The sequence below is a fragment of the Nicotiana tabacum genome, chromosome 7 (assembly GCF_000715075.1).
Source record: "Nicotiana tabacum cultivar K326 chromosome 7, ASM71507v2, whole genome shotgun sequence".
Lineage (NCBI taxonomy): Eukaryota > Viridiplantae > Streptophyta > Magnoliopsida > Solanales > Solanaceae > Nicotiana > Nicotiana tabacum.
Window position 1 is genome coordinate 137,507,466 of NC_134086.1, and position 24,217 is coordinate 137,531,682.

The 24,217-nt window shown below is 35.8% G+C and overlaps 1 protein-coding gene across 1 annotated transcript; it reads left to right on the forward strand.

The window, feature by feature from the left end:
- The first annotated feature begins 571 nt into the window (after positions 1–571).
- Positions 572–22,743, forward strand: LOC107830039 (uncharacterized). The gene is made up of 15 exons (XM_016657520.2): positions 572–1,126; positions 1,425–1,655; positions 6,223–6,534; positions 7,006–7,113; positions 9,273–9,462; positions 10,106–10,368; positions 11,240–11,369; positions 12,762–12,832; positions 14,871–15,128; positions 15,218–15,294; positions 18,112–18,203; positions 18,882–18,964; positions 19,330–19,401; positions 21,776–21,901; positions 22,174–22,743. The coding sequence occupies exons 1-15, from the start codon at positions 977–979 to the stop codon at positions 22,210–22,212; spliced, it is 2,202 nt and encodes a 733-aa protein (XP_016513006.1). The 5' UTR covers positions 572–976; the 3' UTR covers positions 22,213–22,743.
- Positions 22,744–24,217: the final 1,474 nt, after the last annotated feature.

Sequence of the window (24,217 nt, forward strand, 5' to 3'; positions counted from 1 at the left end):
CTCTCACAATTGATATGTAGCTTTATTTTCTGTGCGGGTACTCAAAATTTAGAAAATTATAAAAATATACTTATTTGCTAATTTTATCCAAAACAATGAGCCAAGAATATTCAAAACATGCATGATCGTACAATGAATAATCAAATTATATTCTTACTGCATGCAAATTAAAAAAATATATTTGTTAGGAGTTAGAATATACTATGAAACAAATCATAAAATACATGGCTACATGACTGCTTGCGCCAAAATGTTCTCAAGTCCAATCGACAAAAGAAATATTCTTTTTTAATGACAAAAGACATAAATTTACTGTGACCGAACTAAAAAATTAAAAATTAAATAAATTATTTTACATGAAAGAATTGTTTTAACTTCTTATATAGGTCCACGTGACGATCATTATCCTCATTATCTAAGACCGCAAGCTATCAAAATTATTCGGCTTCAAAATCGAATCGAGACAGTGAAAATAAAGAGATGTAATACAAATACATCTTTCGAATAATTAATAATGCTATTTTTCAAAGGTTTTTTCTCATTTATATATGATTAGTTTTCTGGTTTCTGTTATTGTCACAGATCTATTGTCTCTGAGTCGAGGGTCTCCCAAAAATAGCCTCTCTATTCCTCCGGATAGGGGCAAAGTATGCATACACTCTATACCCACGAGTGTAATTTCACTGAATTGATATTTTTCTATTTTTATTTTTTTAAAATTTCGTGTCTAATCAACGACATATGTGATAAAAAATTTAAGAGTACTCCTAGTAACATACTATTGATAGCCCGGTTCCAAATAGCCTACTCCCGGTTAACCCGACATTGATTTTGAGCATCGAACCCAAATCAGCTCAAACTTCTACGCAACTGAAGAGAGGTATTACTTTTTTAGAACCGAAAGGCGAGGGTTTCACAAGCGAAAAATATTCTCAAACCCCCTTGTAGACCCATACTCACACACACACGCACTGCAATGGTGGCAAAGAAAGGAGGAAGCAAAGGAGGAGGAATGGGGGGAGCAGATGATGCTGAAGAGGAATTGGCTCGTACCCCGTTGCAGGCTATTGTTTTGGCCGATAGTTTCACCACTAAGTTCCGACCCATCACTCTTGAACGTCCCAAAGTAAGCTTCAATACGCTTACCCGCTTTTCCTTTTGTCGTTTTTATTACTATCTTAATCGGGTTAATGATAAATAGGAGTACATGTTAGACGTATTTGTCTTGTTTGTTTGTCCTATTTTATTGAGCAAGAGCTTACTTTAGGATTTTCAATCTTCAAGGAATGAAATTTCATTCCATGGAATTGTGACAGTCCTAATTGTATGAACAACATTAATTGTTAAAGCAAATTCCAAGTATATGTTTTGGCACATGTATTGTTACTAGTATTTACTACAGTTCAATGGTTTTTGCGTTACAGGTACTGCTACCATTGGTGAATGCCCCTATGATAGATTATACCTTGGCATGGCTTGAATCAGCTGGTGTGGAAGAAGTTTTTGTTTTCTGTTCTGCTCATTCTAAGCAAGTGATTGATTATTTGGATAACTCCAATTGGTTTGCCCAACCAAACTTTTCAGTCACAACGATTGAATCACACAATGCTATTAGTGCTGGAGATGCTTTGCGCTCCATCTATGAGCAACATGTGGTATGTAATGACATTTGCATATCCAGTTGCCATCCTCCCCTCAAATTAAAAACTCTGTTAATTGATTTTAACAGTTTATCGTACTTCTTGAACAGAAAACAGTACATTTTATCTTATGGTTCTCAAGTTATTTTCTTATACAGTCCATGATCTTTCTAGATCTTTCTAGGATCAAATGGAAATTAGGGATTTTGTTCCAAAAAAAAGAGGTACAGGAAAATAAGGGAAATGGTAAAAGAGAAGTTTAATCCTAACGCCTTAGACTTTATCACACAAGTGGCATCCTATTGGTCATTACTTAGAGGGTGTTTGGATTGACTTTTAAGCTCTTTTTAGCTTTTTTTCGGTGTTCGGCAAAATTAAAAAGTGCTTGAAATAAGTTAAAAAGTGCTTAAAACAAGCCAAAAGCAATAAGCTGGGCAACCTCAACTTATTGCTTTTTGGCTCAAAAGCTATTTCTGCTGAAAAATCACTTTTTTTAAGCCAATCCAAACTGACTCTTAGTTACCATATAGATGCCTTAGGGTTGGATAAATTGTTACTACTATGTTTTTGTGTTTGAGAAGTGTGGAAAATACTACTAGTTAACCTTATTGCATTTATGCGATGTGATCAAATAAGGTAGTCTTTAACTTGTTAATTTGAGTCTGAGCTTTTTATCAATTTTATTTCTAAACAATCTGAGCTTCAGTCATGTTTTCTGTCTTGATAGTGTACGTCAGCTTGGGAAACAGTGGTATTTAAGTATGTATCTTTAGATGACTTGAGCACACATTAACAACATAGAAACAGAACTAGGCATTTTATTAGTCAGAATAAATAGGATTTCATTTTAGCAGAGATGCCATACCAAAATTCTCTTGACAGGTGACATGAACAAGTATAATTTGAAGGAATCTTGTGATGGTTCGAATGGGGCAGGAGTGTGAAAGAAAGCCTAACCTTTTTTTGAGACGTTCTTGTAGTTAGGGTCAAGAGATTCCTACTTTGAAAAGTACAAAAAGCTGCTAGTATGGGTGGAAAATCTTTTTCTATTTTATAACCGAGAAATCGTTGAGAGTGGGTGCCACATGGTTTGAAACTCGGTGGATAATAGACTCGCCCTTCTACCCTTCACCACTTAAATACCAAGCTTTTGTCTACCGCAAGGTTTGAACTCTTAACGTGCGCGTAACTGACAATCAGGTACTGCAGTCTTACCACTAAACCAAAGCCCTTGCGGTAGGTGGGTAATATTTTTAATGTTAGACAGTTACCCTATTCTAATAGGGTGAAAGATTTAGATCTGTACATGTTTTCTTTTTTGATATGTATCAGTACATGGATTTTATAGAAGTTTTGAAATTGTAACAGCTTCAGCTGTGCTGTAGTTTTGTATGTTTGCAGTACCTTCTTGGTACATTAATAATGATATTTACATTACCTTATTAAAAAAAGAATAGGGTGAAAGATTGGTAAACATTATAGTCACATTTACATTGTCAGTAGCTACCCATGCAATAGTGATTACCTCTGTCACAGAGAAGTGACAGGGATAATCTATTTTACAGCTATCTCTGGTGTTAAAGTAAAGTATTTATGTGGGAAAAGTAAAATGTGGAAGTAGTACAACAAAAATAAGTGGTTTCCTTAGTTACCCCGTGGTTCTTGGTTAACAACTAGGATAAAACTTGCACCAACAAGTTTTGGTGGAAATCAAAACCTGGTTTTTGAAAGATTAGAAAAGAATGATTGAGAGCATAGGGGAGAATACTCAAATTCTGGATGATCAATAAGCTTTCATCCAAGGTATCGGATACACGACAGTATGCTCACTAAACAAGCATGAGTAATATGCTCTTCTAGTAGTTTATGATCCATATTGTCCTTGCTCAAATATTGTAACATCTCAGTTATGTGTTCTTCTACAAAAAGATGCATGTGTTTAAGTTCCTTTAACAACTGGTCAGCTAGCTTGCTCTATTTCACCTAGAGATTTTACTCTCACTGCAATGTCACCAATTCCTCACATGTATGGGGCTCATGGTTTTGGTTCAGTGGTAAGGACGATCTGCAAGATGTGTGGATTGGGCGCACATCATGAGTTTAAACTCTATCGCTGACTGAAACCTAGTATTTAAGTGGGAGTAGGATAGAGAAGCGTGGCCATACTCCCCTGATGTTCAAACCTACGGACCAACCGGGTTGAGTCAGCTAACTCACAGGGGATTTTCTTGTTACCAAAAGCGAATTGCTCTCAATGTTTGAAATGTAATTATTATATTACTTTCTCCATCCAAACTTGAAATTGGCCAGGTCCGGGTATGCCGAGTTAACGCTATCTAAATTTCAGTATTGAATACGGATATCGATTGATAATCTTTAAATTCTATAAATCAGATTCAATGTTTTAAAAGGCGGGGGCGTGAGGCGGGGCGTTTTACCTCTGACGAGGCGAGGCGTAAGCCCTAAAGACACAGGGCGTAAGTCCCACGGATCTTTAAATTTTACTAATTTCAAGAATTTTAATATAGTATAAAATAAAAAAATATTAATAAAAATTACATTAAAATCAAAAAATTATAATAAAAAATCTATTTAAAGAATTTAAAAAATAAAATTTAACTATGAATAATATAAAAAGTATGACATATATCATAATATGCAAATTAGCTGCAATGTCGTTGCAACTCAAACAACAAAGGTAATATATTCGATGCGAAATCTTATCTGTATCTCTTAAGGAGTATTGAATTTTGAAAGAATTTTGATATTATAATTTGATATTTTTTTAAATACTCCTTTTAATTAATATGCTTTCTATTTGAAAGAGAATTTATGTAAAAATATAATTCACGATTTAAATATGATTCTCTAGCATAATTTATTTTTAAGTTTCAACAAGTTAATAAAGTGACATATAATTCACCATACCATACCATGATAACTAATTATTTGTAAATAGTTACTAACTAATACTGGACTATTAAATTAATAAGTATTGTATCTCGTAAACGTGAAAAAAATAATATTTGGGAAAATAATTATTAAAAAAAAAATATGGACTATTATATAATAAAGACATAACAAAAGTTAATAAATAAATAATTTTAAATGAAAGATTTATTTAAAATTTATTATCATAGCAGTCTTAGTGGATAACGTGGAATAATTTTAATTTTAATTATGACATAAAATACTCTTAATTTACTGATTAAGAAAAAAGTAATTTTGAATAGTCAATGATTTATTAAGAAAATTTGAGGATTTGCAAGGTTCGTTACACACAATTGCATAAAGTTCTATTAGGCAAGCCCAATACGCTGGGCGTTGGGCGTGTCTGGGACGTAAGCCCTGACGGCCGAGGCGTAAGTCTCACGGAACTAAGCCCCACACATAAGCCCAGGGGCGTTTTACGAGTGCTCCGCCCCGGGGCGAGTCCCAATTCTGCCTTTTAAAACAGAGATCGAATTTCATGTTAAAGGCATTTATAAATGTTTGAGAATTTTGTAGTAAGAATTTTATTGGACTCCCCATTCCCCAAATAATTATATTGCCATTCTTTTGGGACAAAATGAGTAGCTTTTCGCTTGATGCACAAACCATTTGGAGCAAGGAACAATAGATGTGCAAATTGTAGATCAGGGACAAGAGGGGTTGCTCTGATGGTAAGCAACCTCCACTTCCAACCAAGAAGTTGTGAGTTCGAGTCTCCCCAAGAGCAAGGTGAGAAGTTTTCGGAGGGAAAGATGCCGAGGGTCTATTTGGAAACAACCTCTCTACCCCAGGGTAGGGGTAAGGTCTGCGTACACACTACCCTCCCCAGACCCCACTAAGTGGGATTATACTGGGTTGTTATTGTTGTTGTTGTTGTCTTTTGTGGCACTAGTGATTTAAAGATGGTCATGAGGCAATGAGCATATTCTCTTTAAACTCTACAGACACTTTCTCTCTAATGACTTCTATCAAAATGGGAAATAGAAAAGCAAGAGCATACTTGGTTCTTGATGTTTTTCCCTTTCTTTGGGTGGGCATATATGAAGATGTTTCTGTGAAGATAGCTGTATCAATGCTTAATCTTGAATGACTTTATCCGAACTGGACTTGGTTGGATTCCTAAATTAATCATTATGAAGTTGTGTTTTGGCAATTCATGATGCAAAAATTGTTTTCTTAGGAAATAGAGTTGTAAAATGAATCAGACAAGAGATGAAACCATGGGAGACCAGGGTTCCAAACTTAGTAAAGGCAAAAAATTTTAAGGTGATTTCTTCCTATCCATATTAGCCTTGGTGGATAGAGTTACCCGGTGCTTGTGCTGGTGGGAAGTAGTAGGTGCCTGGTAAAATAGCTGAGGTATGCACAAGTTGGTCCTAACACCACCATTATAGAAAAGAGAAGAGAATTAAATCAGGCCTTAAGCATTTGTGTGCAGTCCATGTTTGTTCTCGGAGATGAGGAAGATGTTGTGCTGTCCTCTTTGCATTCACTTTTCTCTGTTTGCTTAAATTTGTGACTTAAATATTGTTGAATTTGGAGTAATCTTTTGTCAATGTGATTAGCTAACATAAATTGTGGGATTTTGAAGATACGCGGTGATTTTATCCTCGTCAGTGGAGATACTGTGAGCAACATGTCACTCTCACAGGCACTTAAGGAACATAAGGAGAGACGAAGAAAGGATAGTAATGCTGTAATGACCATGGTGATTAAACAATCAAAGCCTTCACCTATAACTCGCCAATCTCGTCTTGGAACTGAAGAGCTGTTCATGGTAATTGATCCAGAGAGTAAGCAGCTGCTGTATTATGAAGACAGGGGAGATAATTTAAAAGGATATTTGTCTCTTGATAAGGCATTGCTTACTGATACATCCATTTCCCTTCAGAATGACAAGCAGGTTTGTTTAGTTACTCTTGTTGTATTGTTGCTAGTGAGCTGCTAGTTTCAGCAATGTTCTTGTAAAGGTGTGTTGCATGATCTGGTTTTAATTGCAATACTCAAATATTTGTGGTTTATATGCTTTTTTTGCTCAACAACAACTGGTAGAGTTTAACATAGTTTAGGTATCGCATCTGGTGAGTTTTGTTAACTTTCCTTTTTTCACTATTCTAATCTTATTTGTTATTTGCTATGTTTTTCAATGTATGGTTGCTTCTTTCCTAGTAAATGCCTTCATTAACAGATGACTAGTAAGAAAAGCCTAGTTTCTTGTAGTTAATTGCTATCTATTTTGTGGTTTTGGATTTCATTGCTTACTCCTCACATATGATGCTATTTCCTTCCATTATCTTGTTTTGGAGAAGGCTTCTAGTTATTGTCATTTCTTTCTATTTATTCTTGTGATTAATGATTGGTGCGTTGGTTGCAGGATTGTTACATTGACATCTGCTCCCCAGAAGTTTTAAGTCTTTTCACTGATAATTTTGACTATCAACATTTGCGGCGTGATTTTGTCAAGGGGTTGCTCGTCGATGATGTATGTATTTCCGTTTGTATTTTATACTACTTCTTTTGAGCAATGCTGTGCTAGTCCCAAGAAAAAAGAGAGTAAGGTCAAACCAAAAAACAATTCCAAGTGTGCATTGGAAAAAATGTTCCAAGTGCAGTTTGATCCTATAATCTTACAATTGGTTGTGAATGGTCTATGCAGGGCGTCAATATCTTCATTTGTAAATTTTTGCTATGTGTAACAGATGAATTAGTTATATGTCATAATTTTTGCACTTTGTTGGACTAAGTAAATAAATAAATATGTTCATTTCATAACAATTTAAACTATTAAATCAAGTGGTATATATAATCCAACATTGTATTGTATCCAATTTTGATGAACCCGTTCTCTTGCCCGTAAGCTCATGAACACTTTAGTTCATGTTTAAATTCTAAAATTGTGTTCTACGTGCGTGAGGAAGGGGGTTAGAAATCTATAATGACCCACATCTGGTGTAGAATAATACATAAGAAGGTATACAAAGGCCTTTAGCATATTCCACAATTGTTAAAGTTTAGTTGGATTCTTATGTTCTTTCACATAGTATGAGAGTACGTAGAGGTGTTGTATTCGAGTATTACCGACACCTTTCATGTGTATGGAACGATTGAAAAGAATCTGGTCCTTATGTGAGGAGACGTGTTGGAACTTATGTGAGGAGGCGTGTTGGAGACTTGACTAATAAATGAATGTGCTTCAAATAGTTTTACCTTTTGATACTACTCACAATAGCTTACTCATTTAAAGAAAGAATGTCAGTGTACCTCTTGCAATTTACGACTTAAAGAAGTGGAAACATAGTCAAGTGCATCTAATGTAGTTGGGCTCCTGAAAGTTTTAGCTTAAGACAGACTGAGTATATTTTCTTTATTTATATAGATCTCGAGCTAGAGAGAGATGAGCATGCAATAGATTCAAAGTGCATAAGAGGGAGACATTTACTAGGTCCTGAGATTTAGAAGGGATTTACAAGTTTAGAGTTTGGTGAAAATACTCTACAAACAAAACACTTCATTCACTAGCTTGGGCTCGTGGAAGTGGGGGCGAGAAATGATGGTACATTCTTAGTAAAAATCATACTACCAAAATCTTTTGGTGAGGTAGGCGTCAGGCTTCCCTCTTGTTTCAGTTTGGATGCCTAGAGTGCCTAGGAGGTGTATTTCTTCGCCTGGTTGGAAGCAGGGGGAGGGCGATCTGATAGTTGAGAATTTGAGGAGGATTATATACGTTAGTTGGTGCTTTATGTGTAGATGTTCAAGCAAAACTGTTGATGACGTATTATTGCATTGTCAAGTGGTTCGTCTATGTGGGTTGTATTACTGGTTTAGGATGTGGTTAATGGTGCCTGGTTCAGTGAAGGACATGTTACATAGCTTGAGCTTTAGAAGGAAAAGTAAATGCAGAGCATGGAAAATTGTCCCCCCTTAGCCATAATGTGGGTCTTGTGGAAGGAGAAGCATGAAATCTTTTAAGGGGATAGAAAATGATTTTATACATTCATGGAATGGCGTATTTTTCTTAGTCAGCTTTTGGTGCACCCATAGAAGTTCCTGTTTGTATGGGAGATTGTCTGTCATTTGTAGAGGATCATATTCCTGTGTAGGTTGTTCGCCTTTTAGTACACTGCTTTTATACAAGAGTTGTCCTAATTAGTTATTTACTTTATAAAAAAAATATATATCGTTCACTTGTAGAATGTCTCTGTCCCTCTCTCACAAATCACAATTGACAAAACACATTTTGGTGTTAGCGTATCTTATGTTGGACCTGGAAACATGATTTGAATGTCTTTTGGCTTGTGAACTCTGAAGTATGTTACAAATTGGAGACTCATGAATGCTCAATTTTTCCTTCTCTTCCACCTAAATTCTCCCTTCTTTTTATAAGGTCTAAATGTGTCTGATTTCTTTGTGTTGAGCAAAAGATACCTAATATGTACTATGTCATGTAATTAAAAGGCAGAAAAGAGAAATTGTGTAGTATACGCTTTCCTTCAATTGAAGCGTGGTACTATCCATCTTTCATGGTCAGCTTCTTTAGGTATTAATATATCAATTGAAATCTGTCGCCATGTTTGTGCAGGTGAGCATCTCTTCTTGCTCTGTACATCCATCTCTTTATTCTCAACTTACTTTTTCTTTCAGATTATGGGTTATAAAATCTACACCCATGAAATTCATTCAAGTTATGCGGCAAGAATTGATAACTATAGAAGTTATGACACCATTAGCAAGGACATAATTCAGAGATGGACATATCCCTTGGTGCCTGATGTCCATTTTTTTGGAAATTCTGCTACTAAATTGGAAAGGCAGGGCATGTATCGAGCACCTGGTTAGGACCGACTCCATCTTATCTTCTCGCATACTAGAACATGTTGCTATTAACTTATGATTGAGATTTTGGAAATATTGAATATCAATATTTGGTATTCTCTACTTTTTGGTAGATGGATTGTATACACGAGTTTTTTTTTTATTGAATATCAATTTCAAAGCTGTGGCTAACTTAGCTACTGAACAAGACTGATGGATGGAATTTTAAAGGACACGTAATGGCTTCAAAAAATACGGTAATCTAATGGGTTTTGCTCTTTGCAGGATTTGGCTTTTGTTGCTTTAATATCTGACGTGCTTGTCATTGAGGATTCGTGTAGCTGACCCCATTTAGTTTGAGATTTAGGTGTAGTAGTTTTTGTATAGAATCTGATGTCCTTGTAAGTTGTAGGGTTTTGCTGCTAGAAGCCTAGAACATATGCTGTATAATAGAGCAAGCTAGAATATGTGCGCTACTAGATATTATGAAGGAAACTATGTATTTTAGCTGTGTCCACTCTTTATTCCTCATTGATATTTGTTCACATGTGATAGTTTATGCTCATATCATCCTGCATGGACCTTTATGTGAAAAATGGTGCAGATGTAGATCTTCAGTTTTTGGACTCTATTGACATTGTTGTTTACCTGTCATTTCGCAGAAATTAAGCAATCCCGCTCAGCGAAAATCGGTCCCTTTACTGTAATTGGAACTGGAACCAGTATTGGGAACAACACAGAGATTTCAAACTCAGTTGTTGGGGAAGGTTGCTCAATTGGGTCAAATGTCACAATTGAAGGTTGCTATATATGGCATAACGTTACGATTGAAGATGGCTGCAAATTGAAGCACTCAATAGTTTGTGACGGTGTGACAATGAAGTCTGGAGCAGCTTTAGAGCCTGGTGTTGTCTTGTCTTTTAAGGTATTTGAAGTGCCATTAGCAAAACAAGAAAAGACGCTTCTTTTTTTCTGGATGTACTAGTGACGCCTGGTTTGATGAATTTCAATTAAGCAACTCACGCATCGTATACTTTTCCTCAAGACATTCATCTCTCAGGAGGCTGATAGTAGATTATTCATGTTAAGCTTTCTTGGCGCATCTTTCCAAACATGCAGTTTACCTTTTATATGTTTCTTGCCTTTGACTAAGATCTAGGCTAGTTCGGCTTCTTTAAATGCCTTTAATATGACATCTTACTTCATAAAAAAAATTCTGCTTCTTTAAGCATTTATTTGTCTATAAATTGGTCAGTTTGAATGAAGCTATGGTAAATCGTATCAGGAGTTTCCAACCTTCCTCAATACTTTGGAAACTCCTCATCGTCAAAGGGATGTATAGTAAACTGAAAGCAGATCTGAAAATCAGGCTTCTATCTTATGCTAAACTGATATAACTGAGTTGTGGCGTAGAGGGTTATTCCACTTGAACATGGAAGAAGCACTTCTAACTTAAAGGGTTTAGACCGTGCAAAATCAGTATTGAGGCAGAGATCATATGTCAAATTGAAATTCTTGATTAAACATCAATGTTTCTTAATCACTCGGTTACTTTTAACTTGTTTCTGCTTACAACAATATGTTCTTTCTATTATTTTTCTCATAATTTGCCTTTGCCTCCTTGTAATGGTTTTTGGTTGTACTTAAAACTGTTGCAAACCAATGTTGCACAGTCACATACCTATTTCTCCTTGCTTTAGGCTGCACCAACAATTTTGTCTGTTTGATGATTCCAGCCTTTCGCTTTTTTATACTTTGAAACCAATCAATCATAGCATATATGCTTTTGTCTTCAGGTTGTGATTGGCAGGAATTTCCTTGTACCTGCTTACTCCAAGGTATCTTTGCTTCAGCAACCTATAAAGCAAGATAGTGACGAGGAACTGGAATATGCTGACAATAGTAGTGGGATAACTGAAGTTCCATGTAACTTTTTTGACTCTTTTATATTGTATTTTGGTGCAGTGATAATAAATTTGGCTCGTAATTTCTAAATTGTATACGATACCCGGGTGGAGAGATACTGTCCTTTTTATGCTTCATTCTTGCCTCTTAGTTTACACTTTCTGATTTGCCCCGTGGACTTCCAAACAAATATGCACTTCAAACAAGAATGCACTCCTAAACTGTTACTTAGATCTGAAGTATGGTAAAGAAAGCAATTCTTGTCTATGCTTGAGAATGGTTTCCGAGTCATGCAAATAAACATCATAGACTCCTATGCCAAATTACTTGACCTAGTTTCCGTCCTAATCCCCCTAAATTTGAGATTTTCCCAGAATAGGGAAGTCCAAAATCTCCAATAGTTGTGACACTCAAATTTAGGACGTATTAGGAACAAAACTAGGTCAAGTATTTTGGCATGGAGAAATATGATTAGATGGCCACCTGAAAGGCGTCTGGCAATGTTATGAGGTTTGCGTTGGATGTTTGCAATCTAGATTAAAATTTGGAAAGACAATCAAATCAATATAGTATACATAAAACATGTTTTCCATTTATTATCATTTTTTGTTTTAAAAGTAAAGATTGGACTCATTTCGAGACTTCAAAATGAGATGAAGTGCCTCTAAACACCCTAAGGCGACCATGGAGGGCTAAATTTTTCATGGGGCTAACACCTTGATAGGTGACGTACTTTGAAAGCACCTTGATAGGTGATGTTCGTTCCATGTACACTCTAGGCTTTGATTGTCTGTCTTGTATGTCCAAATGAGTCCTGAGCACGTCTTATACCTTCGATTGTCTGTCTTGTACACACTAGAATATATATTTTTTAATTTCTTCTCAGTATTTCAGTATATACGGTGTGTTGTTTTATAATGAAGAATTTGTTAGATTATTGTTTGTAGATATTAATGTGCTTAGTTAAATCAAGTTCTGTGCATTTTGGACTCTCTCTCTCTATACACACACACACACATATGTTACGTATATTTATGATATATACATATATATTACGTATTTTCCATAATATTCATATTTTTATCTGCTAAAGATATTAAAAATAAAAAATTCGTAGGCATACCCAACTGCCTTGGGGCTAATGGCCCGCCCCTTGTAAGTAAATTTCTTTTTCTATTTTGGTTTTGGAGAAGGGAATTGAGTCAAATGTAATTCCCAGTTTTGCGGAGTCAAACTAGTTTCGTGTCTGCTAGACATTAAACTAAGAGTCTTAAGATGTGCATCTTGTGCTTGTTCATAAACGGTATCTTCTGGTGTTTTCTTAAATTGTTGTTGTTATTATTATAGTAGGGGTTTTAATATTCTCTAATATAATTTATGAGTTACCAAACCCTTAAATTGAATTATACACAGCTATCTCTGGTACTTTGGATGAGTTGAAGGAGGAAGAGAGGACCGAGTTACCTGACTCGCAAGAGTATGAGGTTGGTTTCAAGGCTTGCTACTTTCCCTCGATATACGAGAGACTTTATATCGCCTTTTTTTCATTTGTCTCTATCTGTAATTTTTATTTCTTTGGTGTTACTGTTATCATGAGATTTATCTTTTTTCTTTCTGTTTGACTTTATGTTCACTCACTTGCTATAACTTATTCTAGTCTACATTCTTCGTGTCAAGAGTTAAATGTCTCTGCAATTTTAGCTAATTAAATAGTAGTCATGGACACAAATACAGAGCCAATAATTTCACCATCGAGTATATGACAATCTCTGGGATTTGCTATCAATCAATCAACTGCCCAATCGCATCAATGCCAAATTAGTTGATGTCATCGGATATGTAAATCCTATGTATCCTTTCCACTGTACTTGGGCCAAATTCATTACAATGCTAAATAACTTGCTTGAATGTGAACAAGGCTTTTTTAAAAGTGGATCTTCTCAAAATTCATACTTGTTTTAACACTGGGATGCAAGTCTCTAATTTTACCAAATGCACTCCTGTAAAAAACAAGACTTGAATGTAACTATTACAACGATAACTAAGTATAATCCTACGTAGTTTCTATGGATACTTTTTTCCAATTGGTTACTTCTTAGTTAAGTTCGCAGATATAGAGCGGATGTCCTTGAAGGTTAAGTTAAGTTCGCATTGATTATGAGAAATTATTAAGTTCACATCGATAATGAGAATTTATAGGTCATTCAGGCAACTTTTCTCCATGTAATTTTAGGTCTCTCGTCCCTTGTTAGCACCTTTAGTCATCATTTTCTCGCACATATTAATCAGGCATATATAGGACATGGACTTTGTAGGCGAGCTTCTTGCACCCCTCTCGGATGTGATCAATTGTAGTCTTGTCCGGTTTGTATGCCCACACCTCCACATTAACACATGTATTTCTCCATTACTCATCTTGTAGATATGTTGGGCTTCTAGTGGCCAGTAGACACTCCCAATATAACATTGTTGATGTCACTATTGTTTTATAGAATCTGCTTTCACTTTGTCAGCATCTTCATATCTTTTCCATTTCGACCTTCTAATTAGTTTGTGTTACATCTTCATCTATCATGCCTTTCTCATGGTAGACTGTGGCCTAGATATCTGATTTGTCTGCATTTTGGAACCACAGTCCCGTCTAATCTCACATCAACTTCATTCTTCTTATGGGAGCTAAACTTGAGTGAACTTATTCTCTCATACTTTTACTTATCCTAAAATCCTTGTAACTCACTACAATGCTTCAATTGTACTTTGCTTGTATAGCAGTTCAACTAGACCTTGGAATACTTTCAAGTCCGGAAGGTTCCTGCTAACCCTTATGTCTCAATGAACTCTCCCTTCTTGTAATCTCCGGATATGTCGGACTGTCATCTCTTTCTGCTTCAAGATATTGTAAATGTTCGCGAATGTGAGTCCCATTGCCACATCAGTTGTGATTTCAAAAGTTGATTCTGCTTTCATTCCCTACCCTGAAAGTTATGTTGCTGATGAAGTCTTCCCCATCCTTTTATAATATTCCTCCAAAATCCGAACCTAATTGGAAATGTGATAGTTTTACTTCAACATCTCCCTTCCACAGTTCCCTACTTTTTCGCTACCACCCCATTCCACAGAATGTGCTGCTCAATCCCTAATCTCTAAAACCATTTCCTTAACAGGGCCTTGTTGAAAAATCGGAGATCTGTCACCTCAAGGACCCCCTCCCCCTTCCAACCCAATTTATTTGGAGATGTAACGTCCTCCTAGCTGGCTAGGTGGAACTTCCTACCGTATTTGTTGAATCCCATAAAAAGTTCCGATCCAATTTATCTGTGACATTGGTGCGGGTCTGTGAAGCAACAATGTGAAGTCGTTTAGGTGTAATTCGATCTTTGAGTTGCTGTTCTTAGGTGTCCAAAATAGAAACAAATGGAAGCAGTTATTCTAACACACCTGTCTGATATCTAGTTTGAAAAGCCAAAGATATTATGATGCATTTGTTGTTGTGTTTTCTTATACTTTATCCTGATTTTCCAGGTTGGTGATGGTGGAGTAGGTTTCATATGGTTAGTCAGTGAGGGTGGGCAGGAAGAAGAATGGAGACATTCTGTTGCACCAATTCCTGTGGATAAACTTGTTGGGATCATGCAAATAACTAATGATGAAGCAGATATATCAAATGAAGATGGTGCCTTTCTTCCACCTTCCGGAGAACTGGGACCTGACTCTATCACTAATGATTCTAATGAAGATGGTGAAGACACTAGAGATGACTCTGTAATTTTTGAGAGAGAAGTAGGTTTTGATGGGACTATCTTATATTTTTGATCAGTTACGTTAAACTGTGTCGTAGATTAAGATCTCCTTTCCATTTGTCATTGCAGGTTGAAGCAACTTTTCAAAGGGCTGTAGAGGAAGAAGTAACAGAAGACCATGTAATTTTAGAAGTTAATGCATTGCGGTATGTTGACTAGAACTCAATTTATATCTTATATTCTTGAATATTGTGTCTGGAGAAAAGCTTTTTACCTTGAATTAACTTTTGCTCTTCCCTCCTGTTGGCTCCAGTTGGTGCATTATTTCATGCCATTTTTACTACAAGAATTTCCACTTACTGTATATTCTGTAGGGTGATAAGTGTGCACCCAAAAGTTCCATTTCTTGTCCTTTGGATAGTTTCTTAATTTATGCTTCTATTAACCAAAGAGGGTTGAAGTGCTAATTGGTTTAGTTTATCTTTGCAAGGTTAAAGCAGCAGCTTTCCTCTCCTCTTTCAGTGTTCTTCTTACTTAAAATCTCATCATATTTTTTTTTGAATTGGTAACTATTGTATATATTAAAAACATCAGTACATAGGTTGCACTGAAAACCAAATTTACATGGAGAGGATTAGTAGATGTTCTAATTCGAGACCTAGCAAGATCCTAGTATGTCTATGATTGTCAATGTATCTTCTATGTAAATCTGTTTGCACCAAAAACAAAAAAGAAGAATACAATTGAGTTTGATCTTCTGCACTGGATTGCTTCTATCTTCAAAACATCTAGCGTTCCTTTCCCTCCAAACTGTCCACCTGATACAAGCCGGGACAGTCCTCCATCTATCTCTACTAGTTGCTTCAGCTCCAGCTTCTTCCCAGCTATAAAGGACATCTTTAAGCCTGTATGGCATTGACCATGAAATACCCCTAAGACTAATAAAGATTTTCCATAGTTGGTCTGTAATCTTGCAATGTAGAAACAAATGTGTGACAGTTTCAGCATTTTCCCCGCACAGAAAACATCTTGAGTACAGAGAAATTCCCCTTTTTATGAGATTATCCTGGGTTAATACCGCCTTCTTTGCTAGTAGCCAAGTGAAGCAAGCTACCTTGTATGGAATCTTTGTTTTCCATATATGTTTCCAAGGTCATGAGTCCACCTGTTGATTATTATGATTCAAAATCTTATATGCATCCTTCACCCGGTATACCCCTCTGTTGTGCCTCTTCCACCAAAGTGAATCAAAACCTTCCTGTAATCCTTTAAATGCTTCCAGCTCTTTGTAAAGGTCAGCTAATCTTGTTATCTCCCAGTCATTCAACTGTCTTCTTAGAGCGATTTCCCATCCTTGATGACTCCTCATATCAGCTACTGTCTTATGCTGGTTTTGTGCTAAACCAAACATGTCGGGGTATCTTTCCTTTAAGCTTCCGTTTCCTAACCAATTATCGTTCCAGAATGATGTGTTCCTTCCGTTGTTCACTCTTATGGAGTATTTTTGTACATCTTACCATCATATTGCTTTAGAGTATTTTTGTACATCTTACCATCTTCAAGTATGTAGTTTGCTTCGTACTTTTTATGCCTACCTCCTGCGAGAAAGTGTAATGCTTCTTTGCCTTTGTCCTTTCCTTTTATTATTGTACTCCTCTACACTGTATATGCGGACTTACTGTGGTCGAATTCCCTAGTCTCGTGTTGTTTGTCTTACTCTGATTAGACCCTAGATTGCAGAGTACAATTGAAAGTATGTAAGAAGATGAATTGAGTTCTAGAAAGTATTACGTAAACATCAATACGGAAGCCTCAAGATTATACGTAGATATTGCTAAGGAAATTTGTGGCCGCCTGCCTTTATATCAACAACCTGCATTTATCTCTTGTATGTTTTCACATTTGCTACCACTCTGCACCGTCCTTATTTATTTCTGAGGGTTAGGGGTGTACATTACTCGAATTAAACTGAACCAAACCGAAAATTTTGTTTGGATTGGTTTTTTTGTTTGGTTTCGGATTGAGAAATTAAAATTTTTGATTTTTTTTTTGGTATGCTTTTGGATTTAAGAAAATAAAAACCGGAAACGATAAATAATAAATAAAAAGAGAAAAAGAAAAGCCATTCCATTTCGATAAAAGACCCACACCCAAGATTCAATAATATACATTAATTTTATTTAACATGGAGTACCATTTGTGGGAGTTAGAGTTTGAGTGTTTTATCACTTCCAGCCTTGCTTACTTATTGAACTATTTGTACTAGGATCTGGGGAAATAGCGCCTTATTCTTCATCTTTACAATATAACCCTATATTCCTCATCTTTACTAAGTAGTATTTTGATTGTGAAGCTTTCATCAAAAGTTTCACTTTTTCTTCAGGTTCTAATATTTGCAAGCAAGAATTAATCTCATTTGAACTTGGATTATGGTTTGGATTTTGTATTTTTATGTTTGGACATGTTACTTTTTAAAAATGTGTTTTCAAAGATTTACCTGTGACTAATATTAGAAACTTTATTAAAAGATTTAATATTACTTCTCATTCTCTATAATATTTATTTTTTCGCCATGAAATATAAATAACCGAATAACCAAATTATTTTGTATGGCATAATCAAATAACCGAATAACCAAACCGGAAAAAGCCAAACCGAAAAGAGTACCAAACCAAACCAAACTAATCCGAAAAACCAAAACCGAACAGTGCAAAATAGAATTGAAAAACCGAATGCACACCCCTACTGAGGATAGACGGAGAAACATATTGTCATAGGAAGAAAGTGTACACATACTAGTGGCCTTGAGGCTTGGTGATTGTTGTTATATTTACATTTCTGAATTTATTCAGAAGTAATTCGTGAGATCATGCACTATGTGTTATTTGTCAGGAGTCTTTATTTTGGTCGAAGACTTATTTATTTCTGAGGGTAGACGGAGTAACATTTTGTCATAAGAAGAAAGTGTACACAGACTAGTGGAATTCAGATTGTTTATGCGTTCCTTCTCTGTTTCATTGCAGGTTGTCATACAATATGACATCTGCAGACTGTGCTGGTGCCTTGTTTTATTCAGTGATGAAATTGGCATTGGATGCTCCGCACGACTCACCTAGTAAGTTTTCCTTCTATTTGTGTTTCACACTACACAAGGTGGTTGTAAATTGTAATTATCTGTAGGTTGCTTTTTCTATTGCAATTTGACATTGAGTGCCGGTTTTTTGGCATTTTGTGATGAGCGGTGCTAATTTTCCTGTTTCTTTATCAAAGAGAGAAATTCCTTTCTAAAGTGTAGATTCATATTCCCTTATTCAACTTGGATATCAACACCAAATGGAGATCTGTTGCTTAATTGAAAGATCATTTAATATGCATGTCAAGTGTTGAAGCTATATGCCCTTAGAGCTATAAGCCAATTACAAATAGTGGCACTTTTCTTAAGGTAAAAAACATGGTAATGGTCTTATGGCTTCCACTTCCAGTTTCTGATATTAATTTTCTACTCTTTGCTGGTGTTCAGTTGTTTGCTATGTATGTGCATTTGCTCTATAAATATGATATGGTTTAGATACTGAATTTTAATTATTCATTTTCATCCTTCTCTTAAATCTCAGACACTAATATTTGGCAAGATATAAAGAATATAGCTAGATGCACTTTCTTTCATATTTACTTCAACCTCTTTTCTTTCTGGAAGTGGCTATATTATTTGTCTAATATTTTTCTGCTTATTTTTTCTGCTTATGTTGTATAGTTTGTGTATTCATCACATATATATGCTTTTTTTCCCCAGTTGAATTGGTCAAGAATGTTGCTACCGCAGTTAAAAAATGGAAAAAACTTCTGAAATATTACTTGCCAAGCATTGATGAAGAGGTTAGTGTATTTTATTTATACATTGCTACTCAGGTGTGTAGATGAACCAACTCCCCCCCCTCCCCCCCCCCCAAGGAAAAAAAAAGTAAATGAAATTAATTACCAGCATGAGGATGTTACCACTCTAAAAGCAAAAAAAAAAAAGAAGTTTCCAGCCTGAGGCATGTAGGTTGTGGAAGAGAATTAATTAAATAAATTTTGATCAAAGGTGTGTTAACATGGCACTTATCTGTTGGTTCTTTGTCTTACCGAAGAAATGTCGGTTCTTAGAAATCTTAGTAGTAATGTTTTTCCATCAGTTGTGATGTTTGGAAAGTACTTCGCATGTTCAGTTCTCGTGAATATTCTGATATTGGATCTGTCAGATTGAAGTAATATTGAAGTTTGAAGAAATGTGCTTGGAGTCTGCAAAGGAGTTTTCTCCATTATTTGTACAGGTATGTTGTTTCGCTCTAGAAGTTGCACTGTTTTTGCAGTCCATCTAGAGGATTGAATTAGTCTTTCCAGTTGTTTAGCTGTTTGATGTGCAGAGCAAAGGGTTAGATCTAGGCAACCTGTATTGCTAATTCACTAAATAATTGATATGGTTAAATACTAATTCCGTCTTGCATTTTGGAAGGCAATCAGCAATCTTGTTGTCTTAACAAGAGAAGTTGCTAGTGTTCAAGATAATCTATATGAATAATACTTATAACGAAACCCTATATGAAACTGTCACAAGTTCTGATTATACATTTGCTTCCGCTGTGCTGACATGATGTGTGATGTTCCGAAGAGCCTTATATTCCACTACTAGCTGAATGTCCTAGTTTGATTTGAACTACTACTGAGACGACAGTTGAAAATGTTGTCCAGGAGAAAGTTGAAGTTCCCTTGTTTTTGTCCCCTTGCCGACAAGGCTTTGCACCTTAGTCTCCATTAGCAATTTACTGCCTTCCACATTAAATACGAGAAACAAGGATCATTGAAGGGTAAGTGGCTCTGAAGATATGCAGTTGTTGTCGCCCCCCAAAATCTGGAGGACGGTGACGGGCACTCAGTGCGTTAGACTTACCATAAGAGCAAACCAACATTCATTTTATACTTAGACAGAGACAGTGCGTGCATCGTGATAACGGAAATGTCATAGTTTGAAACCATAAACATGTGGCTCATTTGCCTAATATCATATTGAACTTTTATACATAATCCAAATACACATGATATTATTCTGAACATAATTACATGACCCACAATGTACATGGAGCTTTTAATGACAATGATTACATAATGCATACAAATAACCAGACATGAAGACACCCACTCGTATGGTAGCGGGGCTTGCCATACAACCTGGAAGAGTCGAATGCCTACCAATCTGCTTCCTCAAATTTCCATCTGGGCCTGCAAGAGGAAAACAATAATATGGCCAAACAACCATGTACATCCACATCGTACTTAGCATGTACCATCGACTCCCTAACTCAAGACTGGGACAAGATCTTAAAGAAAACATCACGCGAGAGATATACAAAACAAATCATATGAAAACACTTCATGAATCATAAAATATTTGAAGACCTGAACATATTTTGAAAACTACACATGTGGCCTTAGCCCTTCTTCATAACATAACATAGATTATAACTTTAATCGGGAGCATCTATGGACGTTTACATAGTACATAGTCACCATATGGGCAATATGGCATCCAAACGCGGGTAACGACTCGACTGGGAAATCCGTCTCACCATAATACCATATGGATCGTACGTGAATCTGATCTAGGGATATCGATCGGTTGAGCCATCCCACCATACGTCGTATTGATCTGACATGAAGGTTGTGAGCAACATAAGCACCAAGCTTACACCAGCATGTGTAGTTTCCAAACTTAGGTCCCTTTTGCCCAAATACAATTTCCATGGCTTAAGGATACTACCAAAAACATTTCCAATATCATTTGACCCCTTTAGGCCTTAAACGTATTCTTTAAAATGGCCTTGATAACTGAATATATCATTCCTTTCATGAAACATCACATAACTTTGGAAAATGTCTTAGATCTTGCATGAAGACCATAACTTCAATTGAAATGTTGATATAGAAACCATATCATAAATATAAAGCATGTCTTTCAACATAAACATATTCATCGTTCATGAAAATATATTCACAAATCATTTATGAAACATAACATGTGGTGCTATTTTCATATTTCTAATAATGAGTCATGTATCTCACAAAAGCATGTAATAACATTCTTAAGATAGCATAAAACATAGTTTTCATTGAAGACATGGAGAATGGTCGGTCAGTCGCCCCCACAAGCTCACATTTACATTTGAAACGTTTTTGCATATATATATGGAGGTCATGACTTTGAGAAAGATCTCAAGAAAGGGTACATCTTGCGCTCACCTGGGAATAGGATAGGTATTAACTGTTAGGAAGTTCTGATTCTTTTTGTTTGGAGGGCGGGGGGGGGGGGGAGGTGTGTGCTCTGAGCTGTACTAGCAATTTTAAAGCGTAATCTAGTACCAATTGCTGGTCATAGGCCTCTTCAATGAGGTGTCTTGCCCCTGGGTGAACACCCAACTGTTTGGGGCATACACTCACCTCTTACGCTCGCCAACACTTTAGGACTTTTTGTGCGTACCTTGCCCCGAGGCGCCCCAGAAATGCCTTTCAAAACAATTGCTTCATTTGTTTGGCTACGGGAAATCCCATTGATTCATTTTTGTGCATTTGTCAAGAAATGTTTCTGACCTACTTAATTATCCATTATTGAATCTAATCTAAATATTGTTACTCTATTTTATCCCTCCACAGGTTTTGCATCATCTGTACGATCAGGACATTATACAAGAAGAAGCAATACTTGACTGGGCTTCTGAAAAGGAAGAAGCAGAGGAGTCAGATAAGGTTTTTGTCAAGCAATCGGAAAAATTTATCCAGGTACGTACTTACAGCACTTAAACCTTTGCAGGTCGAAGACCTGCCTGTAGTACACAGGAACCTAGAAGATTCATTGATCTACTTACCCTATCTTGTCATTCCATCCCAACCTCTCCCCGCCCCCTGATCCCCAATGCTCAGGAAAAAAGATTTAGGAATTAGCGTAAACAATGAAAAGGGAAGAAAAGCAAAGTTCGTCTTTTTAATATTGCCTGCGTTACGGTCATGCTTGAATCATGCATGCACATTATGAATTCTAAAAATATTTGCAGTGGCTCAAAGAAGCATCTGAAGAAGAGGATGAGGACTGACACAGTAGTAGAGACCGTATATTTAAAGCTGCTCCAGCTACCTGTAGCTACCTCACAGTTTGCCCTTGGATGAACATGTTAATCACCATTCAGAAACCTGCAACAGCTGAGAATCAAACCTTAATCCCTTTGTCCGTTCCATAACCTAAATGTGTCATTTATATACATTTTTCATCACTTGTATAATCATTGACTTCGAGATAATTCATCTACAGTTGGAACTGACTTCCAATTTAGTCTGTAGTCTCTTCTGCTGCAATTGGAGAGGCAAGTTTTGTTTCAATAGAATTTTTGATCTGAGGAAACACTTCACATGTCAACTGTGTGTGGAAATGTTATATAGTGAAGGGTTACTGTTAGTTGAAGACATTGTTTCCTACTAGGTAAATGGCATTTCTATGCCATAAAACAACTCTTAGGCCTATATATTAATTTTCTCTGAAACGGCAAAACGGCTTGTATTGGAACTGTGATACCTCTTTGAGTCTTCTTGAGTATTTTATAAGAGCTTGCGTTATGTTGTTGCTGTTACATATTGTTTCCCTTTTCCTTTTTCTTTTCTGTTTATAGTTTCTTCATTTATCTTTTTCTGAAATCTTCATTACCATGCTAAACATTCCCTGGACTATTATAGTAGTTGAGTAGGAACAACTTCATTTATTTATTTTGTTGGTGTTTTCCACTGGCAGTGTCAATGTATTTTCACATAATCGGCACAATTTATTTCTGTTGAAGGTTTTTATCTTATTCAGGTTATTAATTTCAGTGGTATGTGTTGCTACTTTTAATTGCCTTTAAAGAGGAGTGATTTTGTAGAATATTTTACACTAGAGAGGCATAGAAGTTAAAGCATACTTTATTTATTGGTGTGGGTTTGTTGGCGAACAAAAATGAGTAGTTTCTAAAAGCATCTAGTTTGTATGATAAATCCAAGCCCTGCAAGGAGAATCTATTTTTTCACCTCTCTTAGGTTAAAATAGCACGGTCTAGCTAGTTTTCGGACTGGTCATTCAAAAATAGTTAACGTTTACCAAGTCAATGAAAAATAGCCACTATTTTACTGCAACAGAGATCGGTCCAGCATAATATACTAGAGTTCGGTGTACCTGTGTATGAACTTTCAGCATATTATGCTGGCCGATATACTTTGCTGGCTCTAGTATAATATACTGGAGCAGTGAGCACCGATGCTCTAAACTCCAGTATATTACGCCGGACCGGTATATTATACTGGAACTCCAGTATATTATGCTAGAGTATTTTTCCGGATTTTGAATAGTGTTTTCGTTCAGATTTATCTTTACATGAAAAGTGGCTAAATTTCGATTACTTTTGAAACTGTGGCTATTTTTGAATGACCACTTGTAAATCCGATTATTTTTGAATTTCTCCCCTCTCTTAGGCCAAGAAACATATTTACATCTTTTTTCTCCTTCTTGGGGGATTTTTCATCATTCTTTCAATTTATTTTATAATAATAATAAACAACTCTTTATCTTCGTAACTTTTACTTTTAATAGTCTCAATAACTCCAATCCCTTAACACTGCTCTAGCTTTAGCAATTGAATACCATTTCCATTTATCTTTGTTGTCCTTTATTTACTTTAAAATTTAAAATTTCATTTTCATAACTCATACTCCCTTAACTTCTACTTTTAATAATATTCATAACTCTCATGCTTTTCATATTTATAACCCCCACATATTTAATTTAAAAATTAAAATACCTTATGGTACTCATCTATTTTTTCCTATATAAATTCATAACATTATTTCATGAGACTCCTACCCAAGACTACCCTTTCTATTCTTTACTTGAAATAGTAATGCTGTAATATTTACTACAACATTTGATTCATGTTTTAGTTTGGCTCGAGGAAGAAGGCTCTTGAATAATGATCGATATTGCGGGAGGGGGTGTCGACAAGAACTCGAAAAATTATACATTGATTTTGTATTTCTATTTTCTTAAGATTAAGGTCTCAAGTTGTATCTTTTCTTCTC